The sequence below is a fragment of the Bacillus rossius genome (assembly GCF_032445375.1).
Source record: "Bacillus rossius redtenbacheri isolate Brsri chromosome 9 unlocalized genomic scaffold, Brsri_v3 Brsri_v3_scf9_2, whole genome shotgun sequence".
Classification (NCBI taxonomy): domain Eukaryota; kingdom Metazoa; phylum Arthropoda; class Insecta; order Phasmatodea; family Bacillidae; genus Bacillus; species Bacillus rossius.
This window is the reverse complement of record NW_026962013.1, coordinates 3,570,111-3,598,105: the sequence shown is the minus strand read 5'-3', so window position 1 is coordinate 3,598,105 and position 27,995 is coordinate 3,570,111. Positions and strand designations below refer to the sequence as shown.

General features: G+C 41.1%; 1 protein-coding gene across 1 annotated transcript; it reads left to right on the top strand.

Moving 5' to 3' along the window:
* On the top strand, positions 1–27,977 carry LOC134543043 (ubiquitin conjugation factor E4 B). The gene is made up of 20 exons (XM_063387751.1): positions 1–205; positions 4,955–5,144; positions 6,708–6,865; positions 8,148–8,312; positions 8,886–9,167; positions 9,471–9,680; positions 9,771–9,932; positions 11,341–11,535; positions 12,076–12,264; positions 14,795–14,915; positions 15,680–15,825; positions 16,312–16,634; positions 18,191–18,426; positions 19,941–20,152; positions 21,548–21,660; positions 22,457–22,602; positions 25,647–25,774; positions 26,851–27,025; positions 27,106–27,252; positions 27,341–27,977. Exons 1-20 carry the CDS (start codon positions 182–184, stop codon positions 27,418–27,420), a joined length of 3,402 nt encoding a protein of 1,133 aa, XP_063243821.1. The 5' UTR covers positions 1–181; the 3' UTR covers positions 27,421–27,977.
* Positions 27,978–27,995: the final 18 nt, after the last annotated feature.

Genomic DNA, 27,995 nt, shown 5'->3' with positions numbered 1-27,995 from the left:
TGTAGTTTGGTGTGAAAAGCGTGTAGCTAAACAAGACGTTAGTTGACATTATTTATAATTTTTACTGCTGCGAAGAAGCTATTTGTTTGAAGAACTATCAGATATTAGTATAGTTTTATCTGCGAGTTTATAAAGTAGTTTAGTTTCTAATTTTTCATTTTAGAGACGAAATAAACGGAGAATGAGTGAGCTGAGTCAGGAAGAGGTAAGGTTGCAAATTGAGTAAAAAGTAAAGGAACAAAAAAAAAACAGCTGATTTCATTGTCTCTAATATAGGTTAAAAGCTTTGTGTTGAACTTGGATTTGTACAATGGACTTGCTTAAGTTGATTTTAAATTGATGTTAGCTCGTTTGTTGATTCCTGGCGCCTTATGCTTTCATTCTTTTAGCATGGCTTATTATTTTTTTGTTTATATTATTTCATTTTTTCAGTGTCACAAGTAGAAAATTATTTATTGATATAAAATTGTTTTCATGATTAGTATAGCTGGTCTCCTTGCTTATTGAAAAAAATAATTTTGTTTACATTGGAGTTTTGGTAGATTTAAATTAAATTATCTTTTCTGAAACAGACAAAAAATGTTTGTTTTGGCATCTTCAAATATTACTGTAATTTTTTTTTGTAAGATGTGATACTATTAGCAGTTTTATTTGTATATTTTTTCTATATTTGACCTCTTTTCTATTTCACAACATACTAATTTTTCTATACACCTTAAATAATGAACACTCAAAAGAAAAGATTTAATGAAAGCTTTCAAAGTCCCAAATGTGATTGGAATACAGAAGTCTTGTTTTACTCACAGTTTATTTTTGACTGTAACTCTCGGAGCGCTCTTGCCCGTTTTACTTGTGGGAAGCAGTATGGTACGGTAGAACCTCGTTAACCCAAATCAACTGGGGCCGATCCGAGCTAATGAAAATCCATGCTATCCAGAGAATGAGGGAAAAACAATAAAAAAATAACATGCATCTATGTAGGCCTTCCTATCAAAAATATTTTTAATGGAGTTTAAAAATTATTATCGACACACTTTCACCTAAGTACACATAATATGTATTTACACTGTAAACAGTATAGGTATAAACTAGTCAGGAGTAAAAAAAGGCAGTGAGTGTTGTTGCCTCAGTTTATTGTATCGCCTACGAGCAGAATGATCTCACATTCGCTTTAGCATTAGCAGCTCTTTCGGCAATGTTTCGGCTTGACTCTCGGAATAAACCATCAACATATCCATGTTTACTACTGCTTCTGCATGGGTCATAATCACAGCTGGTTCATCAACACTACGGATGCAAAGGCCCATCATCAGTCAGCAAAACTACCTTGTTGGGAAGGCCACGGTTAAAAAAAAAGTATAAAAATTGTTTTTTTACTGATGGCACAAAATTCTTGAAAAATTATCGCTTGAAAGTGATTTATCAATTGTAAATTAAGTCTTCATTTACTAACAACATAACTTTTTTTTTTTTTCCAAAACCGGTCCGTGTTAAAGTGGTTCTACTGAAGTTGGTTTTTCCATAATGTAATAGGTTAGCTGAAAATTTAACAGTCAAATATTAAATTGTGCCCAACAGCAATAATTAAGAAAATGTTTCTGATAAAAAAATTTTCCCTAGTAATTACTCAAAAAATTATGATGCCAAACATGAAGTTTCAAATTCACCCCATAGAGTAAAATCTGTTTGATGCATTCCTTTCCTCCCCCCCCCCCCCCCCCCCATATTGTATAAAAAAACATAATTTTCTTTATGTTTATTTAATTAACAAAATGTTTTTGGAATTTATTTTTATTTAGAATACTGGTTTGTACAGTTTTTTTTAAATTAATATAGACGACTTAAGTTAAGTTTAATTATCATGTCGGTCTGTCTTCCATTTGTTTTCAGCTCATGTAATAATTATCATTTCCCTTGCATATCCATCATAGTAATTTCCAAGTCATTACAAACTGATAAAAAGCATTCAATTTTGATGAAAATTTATTATTGGGCACCAACAGGGGTGCAACAACTAAATTTCCAAAGGGGGGGCAATATACCTTTTTATAAAGAATCATCGATCCCCACTATTGAAGTGGGGTGTCCGGGGGTCCTCCCCCGGGAAAATTTGTATTTCAAGGTGGAAAATGGTACTATTTAAGCAGTTTTATTATCTTAAAATTGATTACACAGCTATTGGAAATAACATATCCGACTTGTACAGCACTTTCTTTGCCCCTGTTTGCCCCCACTTCAAGGTTTCAGAGGGGGGGCAAAATACCCTTGCCCCCCTGTTGTTGCACCCCTGGCCACCAATGTATCCTGGGGTTAAATGTACAGTAAAGTGAATATTGTAGTTTTCCAAACAACTATTACTGTAGGCCTACAGCAGACATTACTGCCATAGATCAGCTAAACAGAAATTATCTGTTAACAGCAACAATCCTCCCTTGTTTACCTTTGGTAAAAGGTTACAAAAATTAAGTTCTATATTCTATTATAAATATAGTTTTCCTTCATCTTTCCATAAATCAAACTTCAATGCATTTACAAAAAAAAAAAAAAAAATCCTTCGTCACAATAGTCAGACAAAACCAGTCTTTAAAATGAGTATTAGTTTCTGGACTAAGTAAGTTTAAATAGTTTTTTAACAACAAAATGTCACTTTAAAACAGTACTTCAAACATTAATATATATTGTGTGATAGTTTAATTATTATCTATATTTTTCAGATTTAAAAACAGCTTAAATTATGAAGGTAAAATTTCTCATTTAAATTAACATCAATCTAAAAATCATGAAGCTTACATTATAATACATAAGGGACTTTAGGGTCCAAAAAATTATCACATCTACCAATTATATTTTTAAAATGTAGCTGGAATATCACATCAAATTCTTTTACTTAGATCGCTTGTTCTTTCCAGCTCCAGTACCATGGTCATGTCAACTTGATCCCAGCTATTGTAGAAAAACATGGTCATGTGATATCACTCCCAGTTACTGTACAGTAGCATGGTGACATGATCTCACTCCCAGTTACTGTACAGTAGCATGGTGACATGACCTCACTCCCAGTTACTGTACAGTTGCATGGTGACATGATCTCACTCCCAGTTACTGTACAGTAGCATGGCGACATGATCTCAGTCCCAGTTACTGTACAGTTTCATGGTGACATGATCTCACTCCCAGTTACTGTACAGTAGCATGGCGACATGATCTCAGTCCCAGTTACTGTACAGTAGCATGGTGACATGATCTCACTCCCAGTTACTGTACAGTAGCATGGCGACATGATCTCAGTCCCAGTTACTGTACAGTAGCATGGTGACATGATCTCACTCCCAGTTACTGTACAGTAGCATGGCGACATGATCTCAGTCCCAGTTACTGTACAGTAGCATGGTGACATGATCTCACTCCCAGTTACTGTACAGTAGCATGGCGACATGATCTCAGTCCCAGTTACTGTACAGTAGCATGGTGACATGACCTCGCTCCCAGTTACTGTACAAGAAATCCAGTAAATAAGGGAGCATTCTTTTGTAAAAAAAAATATTACTGTTAAGAAAACCCTAAAAAATTTTAAGTTTAGGACTTGTATTTATTAAACTACTATAGTTTTCACCTCATACTTATATTACACTTGTTTCCTTGTTTCAATACACTATTATTTAGTTATTTTCAGAACACTTCTGTATGTCAGTACACCTTTGTTTTAAACCTCATCTCTAAATGTATTTAAACTCAATTTAAACAATATTGTGGAACCATACAATTAAAATTAAATTTAAAAGTATATGCCAGAAAATGATAACTGGCATAAATTATGGTGAATGTACTTGCTATGGTTTCCTAATCTCAGCCCTCTCCACATAGTTTGAGATGTTCGTGCCTTTTGCCCACCAACATTGGGTTTGTGTCTGTCCCTGAATTCAGCTATTCTTTGGTGAGTATGTACACACATGTATCTTTGTATCTGTTTCTTGGTGTTTCAACACTTTGAAAGGAACTACTTATTGTCAAATATTAACTTTTCTTAATAAATTATTTCCTTCCTTTTATTATTGTTTATTATTTTATTTCACCGTGGAGCCTCCCCTATGAAAGATGTCGAATTCAGAAAAATGTGTTTCCCCCTCCCCTTCACCCTTTGAGCTGGTTATGACCTTGGTGCAGATGTGCTGCTTCGAAGGAACTCATGGTGATCAGGAACCGCAGTTGCGGAGTTGGTTTCTGTGAAGATTTTCCAATTCGAGTGCTTTAGTGTTAATGCTAACACAGTATAACAACAGGTTAATGTATGAATTATGTGTGAATTCTGTGTTTTCAATCTGTATAAAACTTTAATTCAGTTGCTAGCAGTGTTAAGAGGCTTGAGAGTAATGTGTGTGACGTATGCACAGCTACAGGGTCTCGTCACACCCAATGGGTCTGTGTCGCCATAGAAGTGCAAGTTGAAACAAACGTGGCGCCAAATAGCAATGCAGCTACAACATTCTCCTCCTGATAGTTTCATAATGCTCTGAGCAGCACACTTTTCTTTTTTTCCCATTTTGCTACTCATTTTTTACTAGGGAGTTGTAAGTTGATGAAAATAACGAACACTTTAATATAATACACACAAAATATTTATCAAATATTCAGTTTCTTTTAATATTATGCTTTAGATCCGTGATATTGACGAACTGGCTAATGATCAAAAGATTTCATTAAATTGTAATTTGAAATTTAAATTTAAATATTCTTACATAATTTTTATTGGTTATTTGTGAAATGTAGCAATGAAAAATCACTCTTTTGTTTGATGCTAATTAACTATTTTTAAGTCTAAAAGATAAATTTGGTTGTTCAAAATTAATTTTCAATAGTCGATTGAATGTTTAGTTACTTAGTGGAGGCGATGCTTGGCTCACTGGTGATGCACGGAGACGCAGGCGTGGAGGGTGGACTGTGCGCTGGTGTGCAGATACGGCGGCGGCGTCTGGCCAGGCTGGAGGCCCTGGACACCGCGGCGGCGGCGGCCGTGGAGCCAGCGGCCGGCCTGCCCTCTCCCGGGGCAGTGCCCCAGACGCCCCCCACGCCGGGCCCCTCCCACGCTCCGGGCAACCCGGGCCCGTCCGCCGCCCCCGGGCGCAGCGACTACAGTCACTCTGAAGGTGAGCTATCTCACTCCTGTACCTGCAGCAGGGTTCCCTAATACCTACCTCGGCTTTTTTTTTTTTTTTAATAATATCAACACACGTGAAGGTTTAAATTTTTTTTAATTTACCCCCCCCCCCCCTTTTTTTATTACTTGAGGGGTCATTTTTCCTGAAAAGTCTGCATTTTTGTGGGTTTTTCGATAATGGTTTTTTTTTTTTTTTTTTTTTTTTTTTCAAATAGTAAATTTTGTTATCATCAAGGCTGTTAAAAACCTTGTGTTTAGTGGTATACACTCTTAGTTTTTCCAAGTGTAATACTGTTTATTTATTACTCGTATGCATTTCTAAGGGGTTAGTTATAAAAGCTGAAATAAGCCTTTGTTTTTTTTTTTTTTTTTTTTTTTTGTATTTTTGTGTGCATCTGTAATGTACGTATTTAATTTGCATGTGTTATTTAGGGAATTGAATTGTAATAAAATTTTAGATTTTTATAATTTAATTTTTTTTAAATATTAATATTGAAGAAACCACGAGTGGGTCGAGGAATGGGTGTTTCAACTGGGTTCGTGGCTGCCAGCCCTGACGGGCAGACTCCTCATGAGTCATGATGTATTGGAAGTGTGGGAGGATGGAGCCAGTGGCTTTGTCCACAAAAGTTAGTATATTTTTAGATGCAGCCTTGACCCAGCTGGCATTGGGAACCAGATTAATGGAATGCACATGGCAGTGATTCCACCATCAGTTATAACAGACACAAACTTGGAACACTTCCATTTTAGCTCAGTTTGCTTTAAGGGTTTCGTAGATAATCATGCCCAACAAGACACATGGTATTCTAAGTTACTGCATGCAATTTTAGGTCTCGCTCGGAACCCTAGTCATATTTCATTTCTTAATAAACTCGGTACAGTAGAACCCCTCATACCTGACCTTCCCACAACCGACTCCTCCGGATACCCGACCTAGACTTCGTGGTTGGCGAGCCTGTTCACACTTGAAAATGTGACGCATCTACACGTTTTCGTGTCGCAAACTGTCAGTTCAGCCGTGATTGTTGGTGTAGAATGTGCTCGTACTATAATCTTGTACTGTCCTATGTTTTTTTAACGTAACAAAAGTGGAGGGACACTTCCGCAAAATCAAGATTGACAAAATGGAAACAAAAATACATTACTGAATTCTTTAAATAAGGTATGCTTACATTGTATACATCTTTTCATTTATAATTTAACAAAAGGAAATGTTTGAAATGTATACAGCAACATTTTTAGAAATAAAGTTCTATTACTGTACATACTGCATAGCTGGGAAAGGCGTTTTTTTTTTTTGCTCCTACGGTTATCCGACCTTTTGGCCGTTCCGACCTTGGCCCGGTCCCGTCATGGTCGGACATGAGAGGTTCTACTGTATTAAAAATACTTTTTGTGAATGTTTTGACAGTATAACTTCAGGAGTTGCTAACACGTAGGTGGTTGTACACCAATTTTTCTCTTTTGCATGTTTGAATATTAAAAAGGAATGAATGTAGAGTGAGTGTGCCGTTGAGAAAGACGAGTGCGTGGATGCCACGCCTTGCAGGCTTGCCGCCGCCGCTACTCGGGGCGCGCAAGAGCGACTCCCAGAGCACGGACTCCTCGCAGATGGAGGTGGACGAGAAGAGCGTGTCGCAGCTCGATGTCGACTCGGGCATCGAGAACATGGAGGTCGAGGAGAGCGACCGCAAGGAGCGACACCGAGTGCGTATCGCCCGCCCTCGTTCCTCGCATTCATCCACACTCACCGTCTTTTGTAAATTTGGTTTTGGCCGTTGTACGAGAGTGTAAGCTCGAGTTACCTGTAATCCCTACCAATGTTATAAATTAGGGATGGACGTGTAGATTCTTCGGTGCTTTGATTCCACCGATTCTACAATGGAATCTCAAGCTGTGAGGAGGAATTGTACCGTGTAAGGAATCATATCACATTTAGAATGGTAGGTTTGTAAGAACTATCAATAATTTGAATGTAAATTAGATTCACATAATTTGATTCGTGTGCCAAAAATACATATTTTCCGGCCAGTAAGCTGGCAATGTTCACGCAACTCACCTAGCACTAATATTCATACAAAAAATGCTGTAAATTATTTTAAGGTTACATCACCTATATTTATCCGCAACACTGTACTAACCAAAGTTAGATTTATGTTCTTGTGGGGAAAACACTTGAATCTCATTTCAATGTAACAGCTTTATTTCATAAATACAACATTAACGTAAATTTTCTCTCCACTTGTTAAATATTATTTTTCACTTCCAACATCGATCAGCAACTGTGACGCCATGTTGAAGAAAATAATTTAATGCAGGCTGCCCAACTGTGTTAGTCATAATAAACTTTTTTTAGTCTTCCGTATACTAAAGCTAATTTCAGGTAATATTTTTGACACTTTCCAATGAATTTTTTTTTTGCTTTAAAGAAATTAGTTAAAAATTGGATTTACTGGTATACAGAGTCATTAAATCGATTGCCAAAGATGAGTTTTTGTGAATAGTATCATGTTGCTTCCAGTGTGTAAAACGAATTTTCGTACAAAAATGCACCGTGATGTTCCTTATATTATGACGTGTTTAGCCAGGGCAACGCCGGGTGCTTCAGCCAGTTTAATACATTTTTGGATTTGAAATTTGTTGGTATAGAAGAAAAAATATATGTTTTATTTTGTATAATTATGCCAATATTATTTAGAAAAATATTTAGTATGTGAAAACCACTGTATCTAATAGTTGATACCCTGGGTACAGCCGAGTAAGAGCTACCTCGGCACCGTGTTGTGTCGGAACAAGTGAGTGGCTGATGCATCCAGTGTGAGCACAGCCCGGTATATCACCACTATATCAAACAGAAACAGCCAAGTAAGAGCTACCTTGGCACCGTGTTGTGTGCGGACAAGTGAGTGGCTAGTTGCGTCCAGTGTGAGCACAGCCCGGTGAGGCGGTGGCCGTGCATGTGACTGAGCGTGTGGGGCGTGCGGCGCAGGCGTCCAGCTCGTGCGCGGAGGGGCTGGAGGAGCAGGTGAACGCCACCGTCTCCCGTGTCCTGGGCGTGTCCTGGAAGGAGCCGGTGGACGGCACGGTGTTCCTGCCCGACACGGCGTCCGCCGTGGGGGAGACGCTGCAGGAGGCCGCTGGCCCGTGCTACCAGGTGAGCACTTCACTTTCCCCACTCAGTTCCAGCAACCGAAGAGCTTTCTTGGATACGTCCGCTCCTCTAACACTATTAGGCACGATTTGAAGTACCAATTTTTTCGTTGAGGAGCATCTGTGTCCTATCTATCTGTCTCTGGTTCTTTGTCTCTCTCTGACTCACTCTGCTATCTCTGACTCTCTGTCTTTTTGTGGCTCTCTTTGTCTCTGTCTCTCTCCGTCTCTGTTTTTGTCTTTGTCTGTATCTGTCTCTCTCTGTCTCTTTCTCACTATGATTCTCTCTGTCTCTCTGAAATTCTCTTTCTCTCTGTCTTCCTTTCTCTCAATCTCTCGGTCTCTCTCTGTCTCTCACTCCCTGCCTGCCTTCCTCTTTCTACCCCTGTAATCTTCATCCATCATAGTGACGAAATTCCGTGCATATGGCATTGGCTGTGCAAAAAAAAAATCTCTATATTTAAATGATGAGCTGTTAAAAGCGCTATAGTAAAAAAGTAGTTATTTCAGTGGTGTCGTGAGGTCCACCACACACACACATGAACCCTGGTAGCAGGCGTGGCGTGCTGGGCTGCAGGACCTGATCGGCCAGGCGCTGATGGAGGTGATGTGCAAGTTCTACCGCGGGGAGGACCCCTCGCTGGACATCGCCCCGGTGGCCGTGTGCACGCCGGCCGCCCTCGACAGTCCCGGGGCCGGCTGCTCCAGCCCCGTGCCGGCCAGCCCGCTGCCGTCCCCGGGGCCCGGGGCGGAGACCCCGGCCGGCGCCGCGCTCCGGCTCGACACGCACGCCAAGTGCCTCGCGTACCTGCTCAACTGCTACGCCCGCGTCGCCACGGAGGAGCGCAACCAGCCCAAGGTACCCCGAGGACCGTTCCTGCCCTGTGTCCTGTTTCGTGATACTTTTTCGCTGTCATTGGTATGGTTTCTTTTGAATCTTGAATAAAACGTAAGTCATTTATCTTAGAAAAGGATGTCCTCATTATAAACATGACTCCAACCCCGAGATACTTTTGCCATGCCAATGAGTGTCTTGGAAGAAAGTTTGACCTTTAAAATATTTTTATGGTGGAAAAAAGTAAATGAGTTGTGGTGACCTGGATGCAGGTGGCATTCGCAAGCTGGGAACGAGCCTGATGGGCGATGTGTGACGTGTGCGCAGAAGAGCAGTGTGCCGCCGCTGAGCGAGGCGCTGGCAGAGGTGCGTGCCCAGTGCGTGCAGAGCGCCTGCCTGGTGTCCCTGGGCGTGCTGGGGGGCGAGCCCCCTCGCCAGTCGCCCCTGCTGCCCCTGGTGCTGTCCCAGGCGCTGCCGCGCGGCTTCCTGCCCGAGCTCGTCGCCCGCAACCACGGCAACGCGGAGCTGTTCGGCCAGGTGCGTAGGTACTGCGCTCGCTCGCCGCTGGCCGGCGCTCTCCGTGAGCCGTGGCGCGCCGTGACGGGGGCCCCGTGTCCGTGTCTTCAGGTGTTCGGCAAGCTGCTGCAGGACCTGTACGCGACGATGCTGTCCTGCTCCGTGGTGGGCAACTCCCACCGCCAGCCCATCCAGGCCCTCGGGGACCTGGTGGAAATCCGCTGCGGGCCGTCGGGCAACCTGCGCCCCGTGTGTGTGCTGCTCACCAAGCAGGTGCGTGCCCGCTGAGCTGTTACAGTCATTAGTATTGCACTTTCATTAATATAACAATACAACTGGAGACAACATGGTGTATTGTGATAAAATCAAAATGACACCAGAAAGCGTGTCAGTATACTGTATAACACCAAAACACAAGTTATATTAAAGAATCAAGCAGCATTTAACCAAGTTAAATATTATGTTATTTACTTATTCATAGCAAATTGTTGCGTAAAATGTATGACCGTTTAGACTCATGAGAATTGAGGTTGCATCACGAATTTTTGGTCACATACTTAATGAACTTTGGCTGCGGCCTTATTGGAGCATATGTTGGTGAAGAAATTATCTTAACTTAATTATTGTCCTCTTTTTGTGTCCTTGTGGAGCAGCGTAATCTCATGTTGTATTTTGTATGTAATTTGTGAAAATTCATGGAAAAAATTTACTAAAATAACACAATTCGGTTAAACGTATTATTCTTAATCTTCCAATTTATAGTAATCTGATAGTATATTGTTTTTACAAGACACACTCTGCTAGGTACCCTTAATAGAAAGGGTGAAATTATACAGTCCAATACTGATATTTTGGTGTTGTAGGGATCTGTCGAGTGCCGTGTGTAACTTGGTGTGAATAGTTTAGTGTCTTGTAATCTTCTTTGTTCACACCACGTTGCAAAGTCTAGAAGATTTATTACAATTCTTTTAGGCCATGCTGCGTTATTCTATTATCTATTTTGCTGGGTACCATGTTTAACAATTTATCCTAAAAAAGGGTTTGTCAAAAAAAACTTAATTATGTTCAACTTTTTTTAAAATATTTGTTTTAAGGGAATCAGAATAATACTGTTAGACTGTTGAGAAATAAGAAAATAAGCTGATTCAAACAGTGAAAAAGTTCGGAAAAATTGTGTATAGTGTGTAACATTAGAAAAAATATAAAAAAAAAAAAATTGTTAGATTATGTTCTTTGCCTACCAGTATTGTTGGTAATTGTAATTTCCAAGACAAGTGTTGTGTATAAACAAGGTTTAAAATGGTGTTTAGGAAGTAATTAAACTTTTTAGTTGGTTTAAGGATACCATTGTGACTATTCAGGTTTTGATTTTAGATTTAGCCACATGTGGAAGATGGTGTGATGTAGGTCAGAATGTTAATGGCAACGTTAGGAAGAACAGCGGGTGTGCCGTGCACACAATTCTGGTTGTGGGCTGCGGGACTGGCGTGGTGACTGGTGTTGTGGGCAGCCCTGTGGTTTCAAATCTTTATCGCACTCTAGATTGCGATCCGGCGGAAGCAATGCTGCAACGTTGTGAGAACGAAAGGAACCGCTGTGTGATGGTAATAACAAAGCGTCTCAGGATGCTGCTGAGACCCTGCTCGGTGCAGTGGTGTAGTAACAGTGCACGGCTGCGCAGGCAAACTTCGCGCCCGGGACGGTGACTCCGGCGGCCGGCCGAGAGCTGACCAGGACGTCCTTCCTCGGCCCGTTCCTGTCGGTGTCTGTGTTCGCCGAGGATGAGCCCAGGGTCGCCGAGAAGTTCTTCTCGGGCAACACGAGTGCGGACAAGTCCCTCAGCCGCACGCTGCGCCAGGAGCTGGAGAACACGCGCGTGAGTGCCCCGAGTCCCGGGGTGTGCGGCCGGCTCTAACTGGCCGCTGTCCGCCACGGCAGCCGGCGGGCCTCATCCAGTGACTTACCAGCTCCCAACATTTTCTGTCTTCACTTGAATAGTTGGCTTTCTGAAACCTTTGCTAATTTCTTTTAATGGATTCAAAACCTTTTTTGAATCGTACATATTTGAGCCCAAAACAGATTTGTTTATATGTATGTTCAAATTTTTGATGAACATACATAAAATGAAAATACCTAATGTATGTAGTGGGAGTTTTTTTTTATACATGGTCCCTCTGAAATTAGTAATAGAAAATTAAAGCTTTGTTAAAAAGCAATGGAAAAAAAAATTTATGAACATAATATTTAGAATTCAAAAGGTTGTACAAACAATTTTTGTTTACAAGTACAGTCAACACTTGACTGTCTGCTTTCTAAACGGCGCTAGCCGCGAGGCGGCACTAGAGTACCGTGTGTGTGTGTGTGTGTGTGTGGAGAGGTGTTGGAGCGTGCCGTGAGCGCGGGCCATGTGTCGCAGTGCCTGCTGCACAAGGTGTTCCACGACGTGCTGGTGAACGGCGCGAGCCGCGAAGCTGCACTAGAGTACCTGGCGCTGCTGCTCAGCCGGAACGAGAAGCGCGCCCAGATGCACGTGGAGGAGCGAGCGCTGGCCGGGGACGGCTTCATGCTCAACGTGCTGTCCGTGATGCAGCTCCTCGCCGTCAAGGTGCGTGCTCGCCCGTGGAGTCCGCACGGGGTCGGTTACTGCTTGCTTAATGGAGCAAGTGTGGAAAATACCGGCAATTTCACCGAATTTTCATGTGGTCCCGTCCCCAGAGCTGCCAACCATTACAGATTTTCCGTAATTATTACGGATTTAACACTGAATTACGGAACATCGCTGGTTCATTACGGAAACGAGGCTTTGTGCTGCGTGGTAACGGAGAAAAATTCTGTTTCTGCTGTGCGTGTTTCGTGGACGCAGTTTGAGTACATCGCTTGGTTCCGCAAATAACGGAACTAGTAAGTGTGCGCATGTACTGTCGAAATAGGTAGATTAATTCTCGTGTTTTGAAATAATAATAATGGGATGGTATTACGTCCGTTGTGCGATACAACTAGTACATATTCTTGGACTTATCGTTCGAAGGCTACTTACATCACGATAATTTTTTTACGGTACTTTGGCTAAAATTTCCAGTAAAATTATTGACATTTCTTACATATTCAGATGATTGTATTGTTCAAAAAGTTTTTTTTTTTTTCGATTCATTAATTTGCATTGTATTCATATACATAGGCCTATATTTATCTTTTTTTGCATATTATTGTCCTTGTTTTATCTTGTGAGTTTGTCATAATGTCCCAGGAAAAATTTATCGTGCATGATTTACGCGTACTTTTTTCATATAATTGTCATTACTGATGGGTGTGATTTGAGGTTGGCAGCTCTGCATCCCGATTCCCCCTCGAAAATTTTCAGAACTGAATAATTCATTGTGGCACAGTCCTACTGAAACAGAATTATTTTTTTTTTTTGCATTGAGTTGTATCGATTGATTTTAAGTGACGTGTGTGTGCCCTCTGCATTCCTCATCACACTCATTTTCACACCCTTCACTGACATGGTTGTTCCGGAGTATGTTTGGTGTAAACTGTGTGGGTTAAGGTGATCTTGACTGTTGGCAGCCTTGTGTGTAGTGTAATATTCTATCGAGTGGTTGAGTTGATATTAAATAAAAGTAAATATGTGGGATCTATGTAACATTGGTTCGTTGATAATAATTAGGTGTCAAAAGAAAATCATCTAATTAAATAATCAATGTAATGGTATTTATTATATTTATTCTCAAATAATCTTAGAGTGAATTTATGACAACTTTTAATTAATAATCCATTAAGTAGGCATATTATAGCAAATAAACAGAAAAAGGAAATAATTATTTTAAATCAAATTACATGCAAATTTACCTATCTCGATGACCCATTGATACTGATGAATTTTTCATCATTTAATTGTAAGTACGTGAGACTCTAAAATGATTAATATTTTTAATTTTTGAAGAAATATGCTCCGGCTTAGTTCAGGGGAGGGATAAAGGAGACATCGTTCTTCCAAGACTTCTGGTCTCGTCCTCGACCTCTTCAGGATACTCGTACCGTCTTGCTGCAGAACAAAAAAACTAACTACGACCCAGGAGGAATACTACTGAAGACCACTCTTCCGGACATCTTTCAGGATGGGCTGAAAAGTCTGGTTGTATCTCACCAGCGTCGACAGGAATCGCTGCATGCAGAAGATCAGTCGTCTTGAAGCACACAAATGCAGATTACGATTCCCTATAGCCCGTTTGGGGTAAAGTCGGACTGTCTTTACTGAATACTGACAGAAAAGCTAGCTAAATATGCGATCGCAGCGTCTCTTCTCGTACTCTGCGCACAATTCCCGCAATCCAGGAACTGCAGAACGCACGGGGGAATTCCGCTCGCTTAGCCGATCAAAATTTCCAGTCTCTCCTTTTTTATCACGCTCAAAAAAACCAACAACAAATGTCCGCCCCAGCGAAACTTTCCAACTAAGAGGAATAAATCAACAAACTCTTTCTTTACCTGACGAGAATGCGAAACTTAAAGACTCTAGCTAATAGCGCCCATATGTTGAATCGGTCATAGACAGAACAATATATATGAATTAATTTTGATAAAGAAGAATAACATAACAAATATCGCTGACACCTAGTTACTTGTGGCATATTTCTGGGTCATCGCACTCAGTATTACCATGCATTAAAGACAACATTTATACATATTCTTTGTTATATAACAAAAATATACATGAAGCTAAAACATTATAATAATAATAATAACAAACATGTAAACATGCTTCAATGGTTACAGTAGTATCGCAGGTTTTCTGCTCTCCGTATTGAAACAACTTGGCGTGCTGTTGTGTACGCTAGGACGTCAGACATGCTCAAGACGCTGCCTTGGAAAACTTTGTTTGAACGTGACTGTTTTCTTACGCCGTATTTGTAGGTTCCTTATTGCTAACTTTTTAATTGACAGCACCTACGTTGTAAACTTAAAACTTTTTTTTGTGTGTGAGAGAACATTTGGTTGTGGAAAGTGGTGGGGAAGATGGACCGCCAGTGTCGGTGTGGCGTGTCCGACACTCGGGGCGGAAGAACGATCGGTCGGCAAGGTGCTCGGACACGTCAGGCCGAGGACGGACGGTGCATCGTGTGCGTGTGTCGCAGATCAAGCTGGACAAGGTGGACGTGTACTACCCGTTCCACCCCGGCAGCCTGGTGGACGTGAAGGACGAGACGCGGCTGAGGTTCGCGTCTCACGAGGTGTCTGCCTGGCTGGAGGATCTCAGTGAGTGCAAGTACAGACACACAATCTCACAAGGACCGTGGCGAGACTTTTTACCTTTCAGTCATGGGCTAGTTTTAGTGCTCGTTATGTTTTTGGCTCGGTGTTTGTAGCTTGCATTGTAAAATAAACTGTTTTTTTTTTTCCTTTCATATAGTGTTAGATTCTAGTGTTAACAGAACTTAACCATGCATTTTTTAAACTTAAACTGTTAAAAAAATAAAAATCTAATACAAAATTTGAGTCGCTGGCCTCTAGGTTACCTGAAAGGTCATATCCTAAGTACATAATTCCTAGAAGATAACATAGTTTCTGTTGCCATTGTAAAGCCTAACTACCGGCAAGCAAATGCAGGAATCGTCATTGGCACGAGGTAATAATGTAGACAGTGGCAGCACTGACCTAGCATCTATCTTTCCCTGCACTGTACTGTTCCTCATCGGTCAGCTTTACGATGCCTGTAATGAAGTAATTAAGGCTTTTGGTCAATGGATAGCTCCAAAGCGTAAATAATGCAGAAGTTGGTGACCCAATACGGCGATTGTGAGATATTTGTTGGGATTCTATTAAATTAAGCAACAGAAGGAAAAGATTGGTAAAAACAGAAATATTAGTTTTGAAAAATTATATTGCTTTTGCCTTTTGACATATAAAACGACGCAGCGTATAAAAATAATTTATTTACGAATGTCAAGGTAATATTTTTTCGAATGCTTGCGGTCAGTCCCCTGGGTGAAAGTGGTGTCGGTGGTGGCGTTTTCCCGCAGACCACTCGCTGACGCACAAGTGGCGGGAGCCCAAGTTCCCGACGCAGTGCTGGTTCCTAACGCTGCACTGCCACCACCTGGCGCTGCTGCCCGCCTGTCTCAAGTACCAGCGCCGTCTGCGGGCGCTGCGTGACCTCCACAAGCTGGTACGCTCCCCACTCTCGTCTGCGCACGCCTGGCAGTTGGCCGTAACCCGGGGACTCTTCCGAAAATAACCTCGTGCGTGATGGATCTAAATATCATGTAACCTGGACTGTGGAACAATTATAAAACCTGTCCGTACTACACGAATATTAAAAAGAAAAAGTTATTTAGAGACTGTCTCTTTGACCTCAAGTAAAAAGGTCTGATGCCTGGGCAGAAAAGGTAGGTTGCGTTCCATGCAGTCTCAAACTTGGCAAAGAAAGAAAATTATAAAATATTTGTGAAAAATTTTATATTTGTATTTTGATTTGTCGTAAAAAAAAATTGATATTTTCTAAAGATAATATAAATATATCTTTTATCCATTTTTATGTAGCCTGTGAGTTTGAAGACTAATGTGCACACATTCACACACAGGGGTGGGTATACACTAACCGAGCAGACTGGTTGAAGGAGAGACGGACGCAACGGGGCGTGGGGCCTTGCAGGTGGAGGAGATGCAGGCCACGGAGGCGCAGTGGAAGGACTCGCCCTACGCCGGCCGCAACAAGGACCTGGTGAAGCGCTGGAGGCAGCAGATCAAGAAGCTGAACCGCAGCAAGGCGTGCGCCGACGCCGGCCTGCTGGACGAGGCGTTGCTGCAGCGCTCGCTGGTGTTCTACACCTCCGTCGCCGAGTTCCTGCTGAGCATCGTGGCCCCCGGAGGCGCCGCCCCCGGCCTGCCCCTGCCCCCGGAGCCCCCGCACGTCTTCTCCGCCCTGCCGGAGTGGTACGTCGAGGACATCGCCGAGTTCCTGCTCTTCGTGCTGCAGTGAGTCTCCCCGCTCTCTCGCCCACATCACAGCTGGAGGTGGTGGCGATAAGCATTCCGTAGCAGCAAGGCATATTATATTTTACTGTCCTCTTGTACCAAATTGAGTACAACATGCTCGTGCCCGTTCCAGCTGGATGCTTGGTTCGTTGCCAGTTTGGAAACTGATGTTGTGGCGACGATAAGTATTCCGTAGCAACAAGGCATTTAAATTAGTTGTTACGATATATATTTTACTGTCCTCTTGTACCAAATTCAACGACCACAGAATTTTTAACAGACTACATGAATTTTTTTAGATTTCAGTTCCTTCAAAATATACTACCCAAAATCCCTTTTTTTTTAAATCTTCAGTTTCTTTTTCAGGCTTTTTGTACGTTTTGCAATATTCGTAACATTTGTTTGATGGAAACTGAAAACTAAACACAATCTCTCAATGTCATCGACATCTTAGCTGTAATTACATGCCAAAGGGCACTATGTACTGGATTTACTTCATCCATGCTGTATAGTAGCACTTTTGTTTGCCTGTTGCGAAATTAAGATTACTGGTTGTTTTGTGATTTCAAGATGAACTATAATTAAAAGATATAAGCAATACATTTTGTTATTGCATTGTTTAACAATGCATTAACAAAGCTGTATATTATTCATAATAAATTACAGTAAAACCTCACTAACTCAACACTTTGTGGACCCAGAGGTTGTCGAGTTTTGGGATGTTGTCGAGTTGTCCACAACATTGGAATTTCTAATGGGATTTAGTAAATTAAAAGATGATTGACTAGAGTTGCAAGTATAATTGTATTAAAACTCGTAACATTTTTATTAAATCTAACACATGCTAGTTATTTACCCACTTATTCAGCCATACAGTGAAATGTTAATTTTTTTACCCATAAAAGAAAACATTTTGCTTAAGAATCGCAGTACATGTTATCAAACAAAAAATTGGCTTAAAATGTACGACCCATACGCAGATAAATACAGTAAATATTCTAAATCTTTGCTTTATTCTTTCATCTTAAATCCTAAGTGCGATACAATAGAAAAATATTTTTTTGAGCCACAAATGTATTCCTAAATATTGTATTTTATAATCTCTTTAAAAAAAAGTAGTATTGGTGCAGTATAAAATTGTGTGCAAGTTTTAACGTTATTCGAAGTTGAATTTAGAAAGTGTATAAAACTTGTGATTAAATTTTTTTTAAGTATTTTTGGTTATTACGGACCTTGCTATTGCAAAGTGACAAAACTACGGAACCTTCGGGTTTTTTTAATACTGAGTGTAGCTAAATGTCGTATCCTCTCCACCTCTTGCCGACGATACCCTGATGTTCTTCTGCAGCCTCATCACGTGGCTCCTGGATCGTGGTTGTGTGTTGCGGAGGCGGAGGGGAGGTGTTGGGTGTGTGCTCCGGCTGTACAGGGCCTGTGGTTGGCTCGCAGGTTCATGACGAGCGTGGCTCCTGGATCGTGGTTGTGTCCGGCAGGGGCGGAGGGGAGGTGCTGGGGTTGTGCTCCGGCCGGCTGCAGGGCCCGTGGTTGGCTCGCAGGTTCATGCCGAGCGTGGTGGTGGACCAGATGGAGGACAGCCTGATCACGTGGCTGCTGGTCGCGGTGTGCTCGCCGCACTTCATCAAGAACCCCTACCTGGTGGCCAAGATCATCGAGGTGTTGTTCGTGATCAACCCCGGCGTGCAGGCGCGCACGGACGCGCTGCACACGCGCGTCATGGCGCACCCCATCTCGGAGCAGCACCTCCCGTCCTGCCTCATGAAGTTCTACACCGGTGAGCGCCTGTACCACTGGGCAGGCCCGTTGCCTCTGTTTCAATTAACCACGTTTATTAGGAAATTAATTTACATGATTATGTGTTTGGTAATAAAAAATGAAACTTTATAATAGTACATCTATCCTTTAATACTAATATATGTTACTAGCTGCAGTACCCGGCGTTGCCCGGGCTAAACACATGGAGCTTAATTGTGTGCGAGTTAAAGCAAACTGGATAGCACTATATGACAGTGTGTTGGACATAGAGAAATGTCACGATCTATGATTTTTTGTTTACCCGTGGTGATCGGTTATTTATTATTTATTATTAATTTTAAATTATTAAGACCATTAATCAAAATAAAAACTATCCTATCTCTCAAGTTGGAAAAATATACACATAAATGCCAATTTTCATCGAAATCGGTTGACTTGGTGAAGAGTTCACTGGAAACAAACATCAGGACACTGGATTTATACATATTAAGATATTCGTCTAAGGTGTGCTGAAACTATATATGTAGTATTAAATTTTTAATGAATCTTTACAATTCGGGATGTATTTCAATAAAATTCCTTGACGAAAATCGTGTCCAAGTCGGTGGATAGTTATTTTTTCAAGTCTTTTTCGTTTTTATCGGAGACTTTTCAACTTTTTGCTCTGGAAACTGACTGATTCGATATACGACATAGCTGTTCCAGTAGCGAATTATAACGGCGGGTGGGGAACTATGTGTGAGTCGTGTTCAGAAATTTAGTGATTGATGTTGAATGCTAGCCCATATTATTAAAGAAATTTATTTATTAGGAATATTAGTGATAAAAATTGTGTTTATAAAGCAAGCAAATCATGATAAACCCTTTAAAATAATGAAACAATTAAAATTATCATCATAAAACATGTTGCAGATGCAAAAAATACCTACCAAATAATAAAGAGCAGTTATTTATATTGTACCAGAAAACCTAACCAAGTATTATTTCTGATTACAAAAAAAATAATAAACTAGTTAACTTATTTAGAAAGTGGGTAGTGCAAGTAACCTCGGTCATTCATTTTGTGTGTAACAGTTTCCTAATTACATGACTTCACCCACAGCGACTGATCAAGAGTTCTGACCTCCCGAGGCTAATTATGAGGACGCGTCCCCCCCCAGATGTGTGTGTGTGTGTTACGGTCGGCCTAAAAAGTACTATATTAGTTTTGGCTTTGTTTACTAGTGTGAAAATTTTAACATGGTTTATACTACCTATAAAAGTTTCAAAATTTATTTTTAAAATCAGGGAGTCCCAAGCTGTTTCAGTTCACAGCGCATTTAGTTTTAGTGTTTTGTCTCGGACTAGTATAAATATGTAGGGTAGATGCAATGATGCTAGATTAATAGTGCATGCGAAGACACGATTCCCCCCCCTTCCCGATCCTCGTGCCCTAGGCTGCAGCCTAATTAGCCTAAGGGTTAATCAGGCCCTGGTCAGCCAGTCCAGTAGAGAGGTTACCGCATGTGTGACGGGGGCTGGTTCCTACCTCAGACGTGGAGACCACGGGGTCCAGCTCCGAGTTCTACGACAAGTTCACCATCCGCTACCACATCAGCCTGATCCTGAAGGGCATGTGGGCCAACCCGGTGCACCGGCAGGCCATCGTGAACGAGTCTCGCTCGGGCAACCAGTTTGTCAAGTTCGTGAACATGCTGATGAACGACACCACCTTCTTGCTGGACGAGAGCTTGGAGAGCCTGAAGGTGAGTCGCATTGTCGTCTCTCCTTGACCGTCACCGTTCGAACATCGTCATTGAAGTGAATGTTTGAATTTGTAGCTCAAAGAGTTCAAAGATAACGTTTAAAGTGGTGTTAAAGAAAAAATTTTAAAAAGGGGATTGTCTGTAAAGTCGGTTTACGGACGATAATTTTACGTGATAACATCATAAGAAAACATTGATGAAAAATTGCATACTTTTTAATTTTCAAATATTATTCAGAGTTTTTGCAAATTTAATTTAAATAATTTTTTTAATATAATCACGAACAATTAGTCAAAAAGCCCGCCTTAACCTGTTTGATATTATAGAAGATTTTCTCGCACGGTGGTTGGCCGGTTCTTGCACGCTCGGCTCAGGCGGAACGTGACAATTTTTCATGCGTGCTGCCGGCGTTCATCGATTTATAAGACGCTATCACGTCAAAAAAACTATCATCGTAAATTTGGCTGTCAAATTTGTTTTAAAAGAAATAATTGGTGGCAAATAAGCAGAGAATGTGGAAAATGCAGTTTAAGCTTTCATTAGCATTTAAATCTTGGCATGTAGATTTAATATTGTAATGTTGGCTAGCCCTGTAACTTGGAAAAATGATAAAATACTCGTTTCACGTGCTTGACTGTATCCTGAGGACCAAGTCATACTTCCTCTAAGAAAACACTAGTTCCACAAACAAAACCTTGTACTGTACTAATTGTTTGGTTTACAAACCTGAATAGCCCTTGATAAAAAAAAATTATTTTTTAACAAATAATGAAAAGAAAATTAATTAGTAATGACTCTCATGGCTTTCATAAATAATCTCTCTAACTTTGAAACAACTGATAAAATTTATAATAATCTTAACATTAGTGATTAGTTCTACTTTTTCCCCATTTTTAAGTTCAGCTGTGGTTCATACAAAACTGCTCTTGGTTCTGTGTTAACCTCCACACTTATTCCTGTCCAGGGGCGGAGCCAGGGGGGGGGGGGGGGGGTTAGGGGTTCGAACCCCCCCTCCCCCTTAGGACCCACTCTTTAATTAATTTCTTATTCATCACTCAAACAAATTTTATATTAAAATTAATACAAATTTTACCATTACAATATTTAAATTTAAGTTCCGAAAACTGCTAAAATAGCACTATTTTACACCTTAAAATCCAAATTTTCCCGGGGGGGGGGGGGGGGGGCGCATGCTTCTTAACACCTCCCATACACAAATCCTGGGTATGCCACTGTTCCTGTCAACCGATAAATAAAGTATGTCCTGATATAATACTCCAACTCCCCATTCTACCACAATAAAGTCACCTAGCCTCTGGGCAGCACAGTAGCAGCTTCACGTCGCTCGCAAGGTGTCTGGGGCAGCACTGTAGCGCGGGGGCCTCTGCTCCACAGAGGATCCACGAGGTGCAGGAGCTGATGGCAGACACGGAGGCCTGGGCCCAGCTGCCCAGCGACCAGCAGCAGATCAAGCAGCGCCAGTTGTCCGCTGACGAGCGCCAGTGCAGGTGAGAGGGCGCGGTTGACCCGATCACAGCGCTGCGCAGGCTGTTTGTTTACTAACAAGTGAATGGCAAGTAGGCTGGGCAGACCATCTTGAACCCACGATTGTCTTGCCTTTTTTTTATAATTTTATTTGATATTTTATAGAAGTGTATTCACGTTGGCGATGCCGTTCAAGACTTTCGGTCGCTCATAACTACAGACCTTGATATTGCTGATGGACCAGCCTTTCACCAGCTAAAAAGCAACTACACCATCTGACTTAATTATTTCAGAAACCAAAGGTAAACAGAAATCAGGATTCGAATCCTGAGTCCTGAATGCAAGTCCAGTGTCTTGCCAATTTGCCACTTTGCTCCATCCTCTCGTTCTTTCGAGACTGTGGAGAGCTGAGGCAAGCCAGGATGGAAAACATTTTAACCAAGATGTGTTTTCTCCCGTATCGGTTCGGGATCTGTGAATCGGCAACAGTTGTATCGGCTTATCTGCATATCGGCAAAAATTTTGTGAATCGGTACAGCTCTAGTACAGGGTACACATATTAATGGTGGTAATAAATTTATTTTTAGATAACAGTTTTCATAAAGGAACTTTTATCACATTTTACAGATGTATAGAAGTAACAGGTACCATAAAATATCAGGTCAACTAAACAGCAGTTTTATTCATCTATTTTCTATCAAATTAAAGAATTCCTTAAGAGGTTATAAAGGATGTCCAGTAGGAATCGAAGTGGAGGAGTCTGGTTGGGGGGGGGGGGAGCAGCAGGGGGCTGTACGGACCCTGTGTGCGTGCTCGCAGGTCGTACCTGACGCTGGCCAAGGAGACGGTCGACATGTTCCACTACCTCACGGTCGACATCCGGGAGCCGTTCCTGCGGCCGGAGCTGGTGGACCGCCTGGCCGCCATGCTCAACTTCAACCTGCAGCAGCTGTGCGGCCCCAAGTGTGCGTGCCGTGTTGCGATCAGACCGAAGTAACACCGCGGTGCATGTCAAACACCAATACACCGCAGAGCACTGAAACGCAATCAAAATCGTGAAACCAATCAGCATTTTTAATCAAAACCTAACTCTATGATGAACACGTTAATTTTTAAATATTAAATTCAATGAAAGTAATTTGTTTAACATGAAGTTTGTTTGTTTAAAAGATTGGAAAAAGTTTAATTTTATAAATCTTGGAACTGTTGATTACATTAGTTACAGAAATACTTGACAGATTTATTTTATTTGTTCGGAATAGTTAGACGAATCATTGTATTGAAGAAGTGCATCATGTAGCGGTCAAAATAAAAATAACACTGTTTTGGAAAAAATAACATCTTGGAACATTTAGTTTCATATTTTTCCAGTAATATAATTTTTTTTAATAACCAGATTTCAATAAAAAAATATCTTTTTTAATAAACTTATTTCATAAAAAAATAAAACCAATAACACTGTAGTTGCCTGTTTTAAAAACAAAATTGGCCTGAAAATAAAACCATAAAATCTTGTATCTATATATCAATAACAGTGTAATTATTCATAAAAATGATATAATATGTAATAAATATGAAACATAAATCTTACTACTTATTTCACCAAAATAGTCCCATTTTTAATGACACATGATGCACTTATACAATAAAAAATTTGTGATAAGCATCTCTCAAAAAGAACTACTCAGAAAAATAAAAATTAATGGCATATTTTTGAGTTTTTGTAACATGGGCCAGCATGATTAATGCAAAATATGTCTAATGAGGGATGCAAAATCAAACATGCCAACCATATAGTTTATTAATTTTTATACAAAAGGTTTGCTAAATAATTAAATTCAATGAATTTACAGTAGTAAAAGATAACACTTTTGTGGTTTGAGTTAAGTTTTGTCAAATTGCTGATTGATTTCACATTTTTAGTTATGTTGCGGTGCTAAATAGTGTATTATATTTTATTTTGATGTTCTGTGTGGTATTGACATTCTTTGATAAGTTATTTCTAGGGTTGTGCGAGAATGAGATTTAGGCCTCGAGAAATTTTCGAGATAGAAAATATTTTTCTCGCGAGAAACGAGACGAGAATGAGAAATTTTTAAATAATCAAGATTTACTGTAGATATCACTTTCAAAATATATTGTTCTGTACATAAAACTGTTGTTTATCATATAGAATGTCAATTTAGTTGCCTGTGCACAACTGACATGCACCACACGTTATGTAAGCCTACACTAAATTATAAATAAACATTCACTCACTTAGGTAAAAGTCTAGTAGCTAACATGTTAATTGTGGTTCCCGTTGACTTATCGCCACTTTTTGTGTAATACTGCCACTGATATGTCCACATCTTCCATTATACCGTAAAATCAAAGTTTAATTCGACATCAAAGTTTACTTCTGTTAAACTTATATATTCCAGCGACACTTTTTTTTTTTCCACTTTGTTACGCCGCAGTTAGAGATAAAGCAGTATTAGGAAATTATTCTCATATTCCTAATAACATTTTACAGGCCTCACATTATTTATTCATACCCGCAGAGTAACACGCGTAAACGGGAAACTCTGGTACTGTAATGAAAACAAAGAAATTGATACTAGGGAGGCTTTGGCGGGATTCATTACTCGTGACGTCTTACGACTGAGTGAAACAAAGTAAATGGGATGAACATACTATTTATTCTGCCTTTTCAACGGGTTTGAACACACATTCACGTAATTTTAAGTAATACAAGGGCGTGAATTTTTCTGCGAGTTCAATCCATTCCTTTACATTCCAGTCCATTTAATAATCACATGACTTGTGCAGTCTTTTATTGGAATGAAATAAGAAACGGAACAGCGAAGCAGACTCGGTCTGGCAGCATGACCACCATTCTCTTTTGTTCGTTAAAAAGTAAATTTTGTATTTTGCCGTAATAATCAACATTTCAGTATGCTATTTAACATTACCGTACAAAATATTATGACTAAATTAAAGGTAATGCTTTTAATAACTTTACCATAATAACGTGTATGTAAACAAAACCAATTTTGTAGGTTAGGTTCGAACGTATTTTATTATGTATTACGTTTACGTAATTTAAAAATTAATTACGGCAGTTTTTCTTTCAGGATAAATTGGAATTTCATATGACAGTTTTTATTTACAGTTTCGGTTATTGATAAAGGTTTTGGATGGTTGACTATCGGCTAGTCTAATATCTCTTAATGATTGCATCATGTTTGCTTTGTGTTCCGCCAAATCATTTTTCGTCCAAACAGGCAGGTGCGTTTGGTATTTTTAAAACATTTAAACTAAAATAATGGCAGTGTGTGTGTAATGTTCAACACATAAAAATACAACTATCAATATCAAATTTAGTTTCCATACCAAATTGAGTTGTTTCCGGTACCAAAAAAAATTCTCGTTTTTTTTTTTTTCGAGAAATTATTTTTCTCGCTCGCTGTTCGAGAATGCAATATTTCTCGAAATTTTTCTCGGGGTTCGAGATCTCGCACAACACTAGTTATTTCGGTTTTATCGCAATTCATATAATCGTGTCTCCACTAAATTAGTTTTACTTACAAGTTGATCAAATTTATTGCAGTTCTTGACTTAGTCTAAAAATATATCATTGTTTTTATTAAGTGTGCGTTAAGTATATTTCAGATGACAGTGGAGTTGGGGAACTCTTATATCTGTGTTATCCAGGACATATTAACAATTAATTTTGAAACTATAACAGTTTTTTTTTTTTAACAAGTAGTGAGTCCAGATAGTCGCACTGGTCAAAAAGAGAAGTTAATTTACTCACTGAGTTAGTTGTAGTGTCGTGTAAATCTCCCTTACATGCTCTGCGGTGTTTTGAACATTCTGGATGTGTTACAAGAGTTGGGAGAGTTTGTGTGCGTAGCTAAGAGCGGGGAGAGTTTGCGTGCGTAGCTAAGAGCGGGGAGAGTTTGCGTGCGTAGCTAAGAGCGGGGAGAGTTTGCGTGCGTAGCTAAGAGCTGGTTTGTGTGTGCAGGCAAGAACCTGAAGGTGCGCAACCCGGAGAAGTACGGCTGGGAGCCGCGTCGCCTGCTCAGCCAGCTCGCCGACATCTACCTGCACTTGGACTGCGACGAGTTCGCGGCCGCTCTCGCCGGCGACGAGGTGAGCCCCTGCCGTGCCGTGCCGTGCCGTGCCGTGCCTCATCAGCTAGAGTTGATGGCTGTTCAGCAACGCTACTTCCGTCCATCGCACTCCACATTTCTTCACCTCTCCGCCATGGTGCTTCATTTTGTGGCGTTTTTTTGGGGAATGCTGTTCGAGTCGGCATCTGGCGGATGTTGTCCCGCCTTCGTCGTTAACGCTGTATCTCTGCTTCTCCTGTTGCACGGCCCCTAGCAGTGTAGGTCTGTGTCTCCCATTTTACACATGCGTGGTACTGCCCCTTCCCTTTCCTCTCTTCCCGGGCGTGGTTCCGGAGTTCACACACTCTATAGCTTTGATAAGGAAGCATTGACGAGCAGCAAGCTGAACTCAGAACTGAAAATGATATTAAGCAGATCAGGGTGGGTGTTTTTCCCAAAACGTCAGGTGAAAATTTAACTGTGTTTGTATTCCAATTGCTTACCGGTAGTATGCATGTCCTTGTGCCAAACTCTAACATAATTCAGTACATACTCACAATAGAAAATGCACTATTTTTAGCAGTTCAAATTTAAACTATTAAGGTTGGCGTAAAAAATATTCATAGGCACAAATGTGAACAAGCACTTTATTTAGCATTTGAAACATAAACCACTTTCACAAAATATTAGTGGAATGTATCTTGTTTACAAAATTACAGAATTAAGTGGAAATTTTTTTTTAACATGTTTAAAATGTTGCTGAATTGGTACGTCACCATTGTAAATAACTGAGTGAATAATTTGAGTTAAAATTGTAAATATGAGCTAATTTTGTCTCTATTTCACCAGTTAGGCTTTTTGTTTTAATTTGCAGTCATCGTCAAATTAAATAAGGTTTGCCTTATTTTGTGGTATTTTACGGTCTTAGAAAAATACCTGCCTCTATCATTGTATAATAACTAGATTTTGGCCTAGACAAAAAAGAAGTAAAAATTTCCCCTTTTGAAATAATAATTAAAATTTTTACCTTAAATAATTCCCTATCCTGTGCGTTCCTGTCCATTCTTTCCGATGAAATATATAGGTTTGTTGTGGAAAATAAATTTGTATGTGCAGCGCTCGTTCAAGAAGGAACTTTTCGACGACGCTGCAAATCGAATGGAACGGGCGATGATCAAGACGAACACGGAGATAGACCAGTTCCGCAGCCTGGCGGAGAAGACGAACGAGATCGCGATCCAGAACATCAAGAGGGAGGTGGACTACAGCGACGCGCCGGACGAGTTCCGAGGTGAGTGGCGGTCGGAGCGGCGCAGGGGGGCGTTGCGTGCGGAGGTGTGGAATGACGTGCACCGTGCCGTGTTGCCGCAGACCCGCTCATGGACACGCTGATGGAGGACCCCGTGACGCTGCCCTCCGGCAAGGTGATGGATCGCCCCGTGATCATGCGACACCTGCTCAACTCGTCCACCGACCCGTTCAGCCGCCAGCCGCTCTCGGAGGACATGCTGCAGCCCGGTGAGTGCCCTCGCGGTGCTCTGCCGTGCTTGCTCGGGCGTCGAACTGGGGCGTGTGACGGGTGCAAGTGCCGTGCTCCTTGTTGCAGCCGAGGAGTTGAAGCAGCGCATCCTGGCGTGGCGGCGCAAGAAGCAGAAGGCAGCAGTAGCCGGCCCGTCCTCCGCATGAGGCCCCGCCTTCGCGTCTGCCGAGCGTGTGTCGGCGGTTTCGTGTGTGCTGCTCCGAAACATTCAACACGCCGGCTATCCCGGTACAGACTGAAGACGGGTGAAATTTTTGTAGCTCGCCGGCTGGTGCAGGACTAGCGTCGCCAGTAGCGTCGACTGGGGTCGTGGTGTCGCGAGGAGCGTGCGTCCGACAGTCGAACGATCCCTGCGGTCGAGCTGCGGCAAGCACGCCACGCGAGTTCTTGGACGGAAGTTGAACACTCGTTGAAGTGTGCATCACAAACAGTTGCTGGAGCGATGGAAGCCGAGTTGAATTGTGTGTTGAGACAATTTTAACGTTCCAGTTTTTTATGTTACATTTGTATTTGAATTTGTTTAGCATCGTCGTGATCTGCGTATTTCAGCCAGTTTTTTTGGTTTTGTGGAAGTGCGGACGCGAGTGGTCGGTAGCAGGCTTACTCAACTGCCTAACGTGATGTTTTCCTTCGACCTGAGTGCACTCTTGTGTTCATTAATATGTACGCCCTAGAATTTTCATAAAAACTGTTTATAAAAGCATTGTTAATGTCTTATTTT

Bases quoted from the DNA above. Each gene is read 5' to 3' on its own strand.
- LOC134543043 (XM_063387751.1), top strand. From the start codon at position 182: ATGAGTGAGCTGAGTCAGGAAGAG. The intron at 12,265-14,794 runs GTGCGTGCTCGC...CGTGTGTCGCAG, and splicing joins TGCAGCTCCTCGCCGTCAAG to ATCAAGCTGGACAAGGTGGA. The intron at 18,427-19,940 runs GTGAGCGCCTGT...TTCCTACCTCAG, and splicing joins CCTCATGAAGTTCTACACCG to ACGTGGAGACCACGGGGTCC.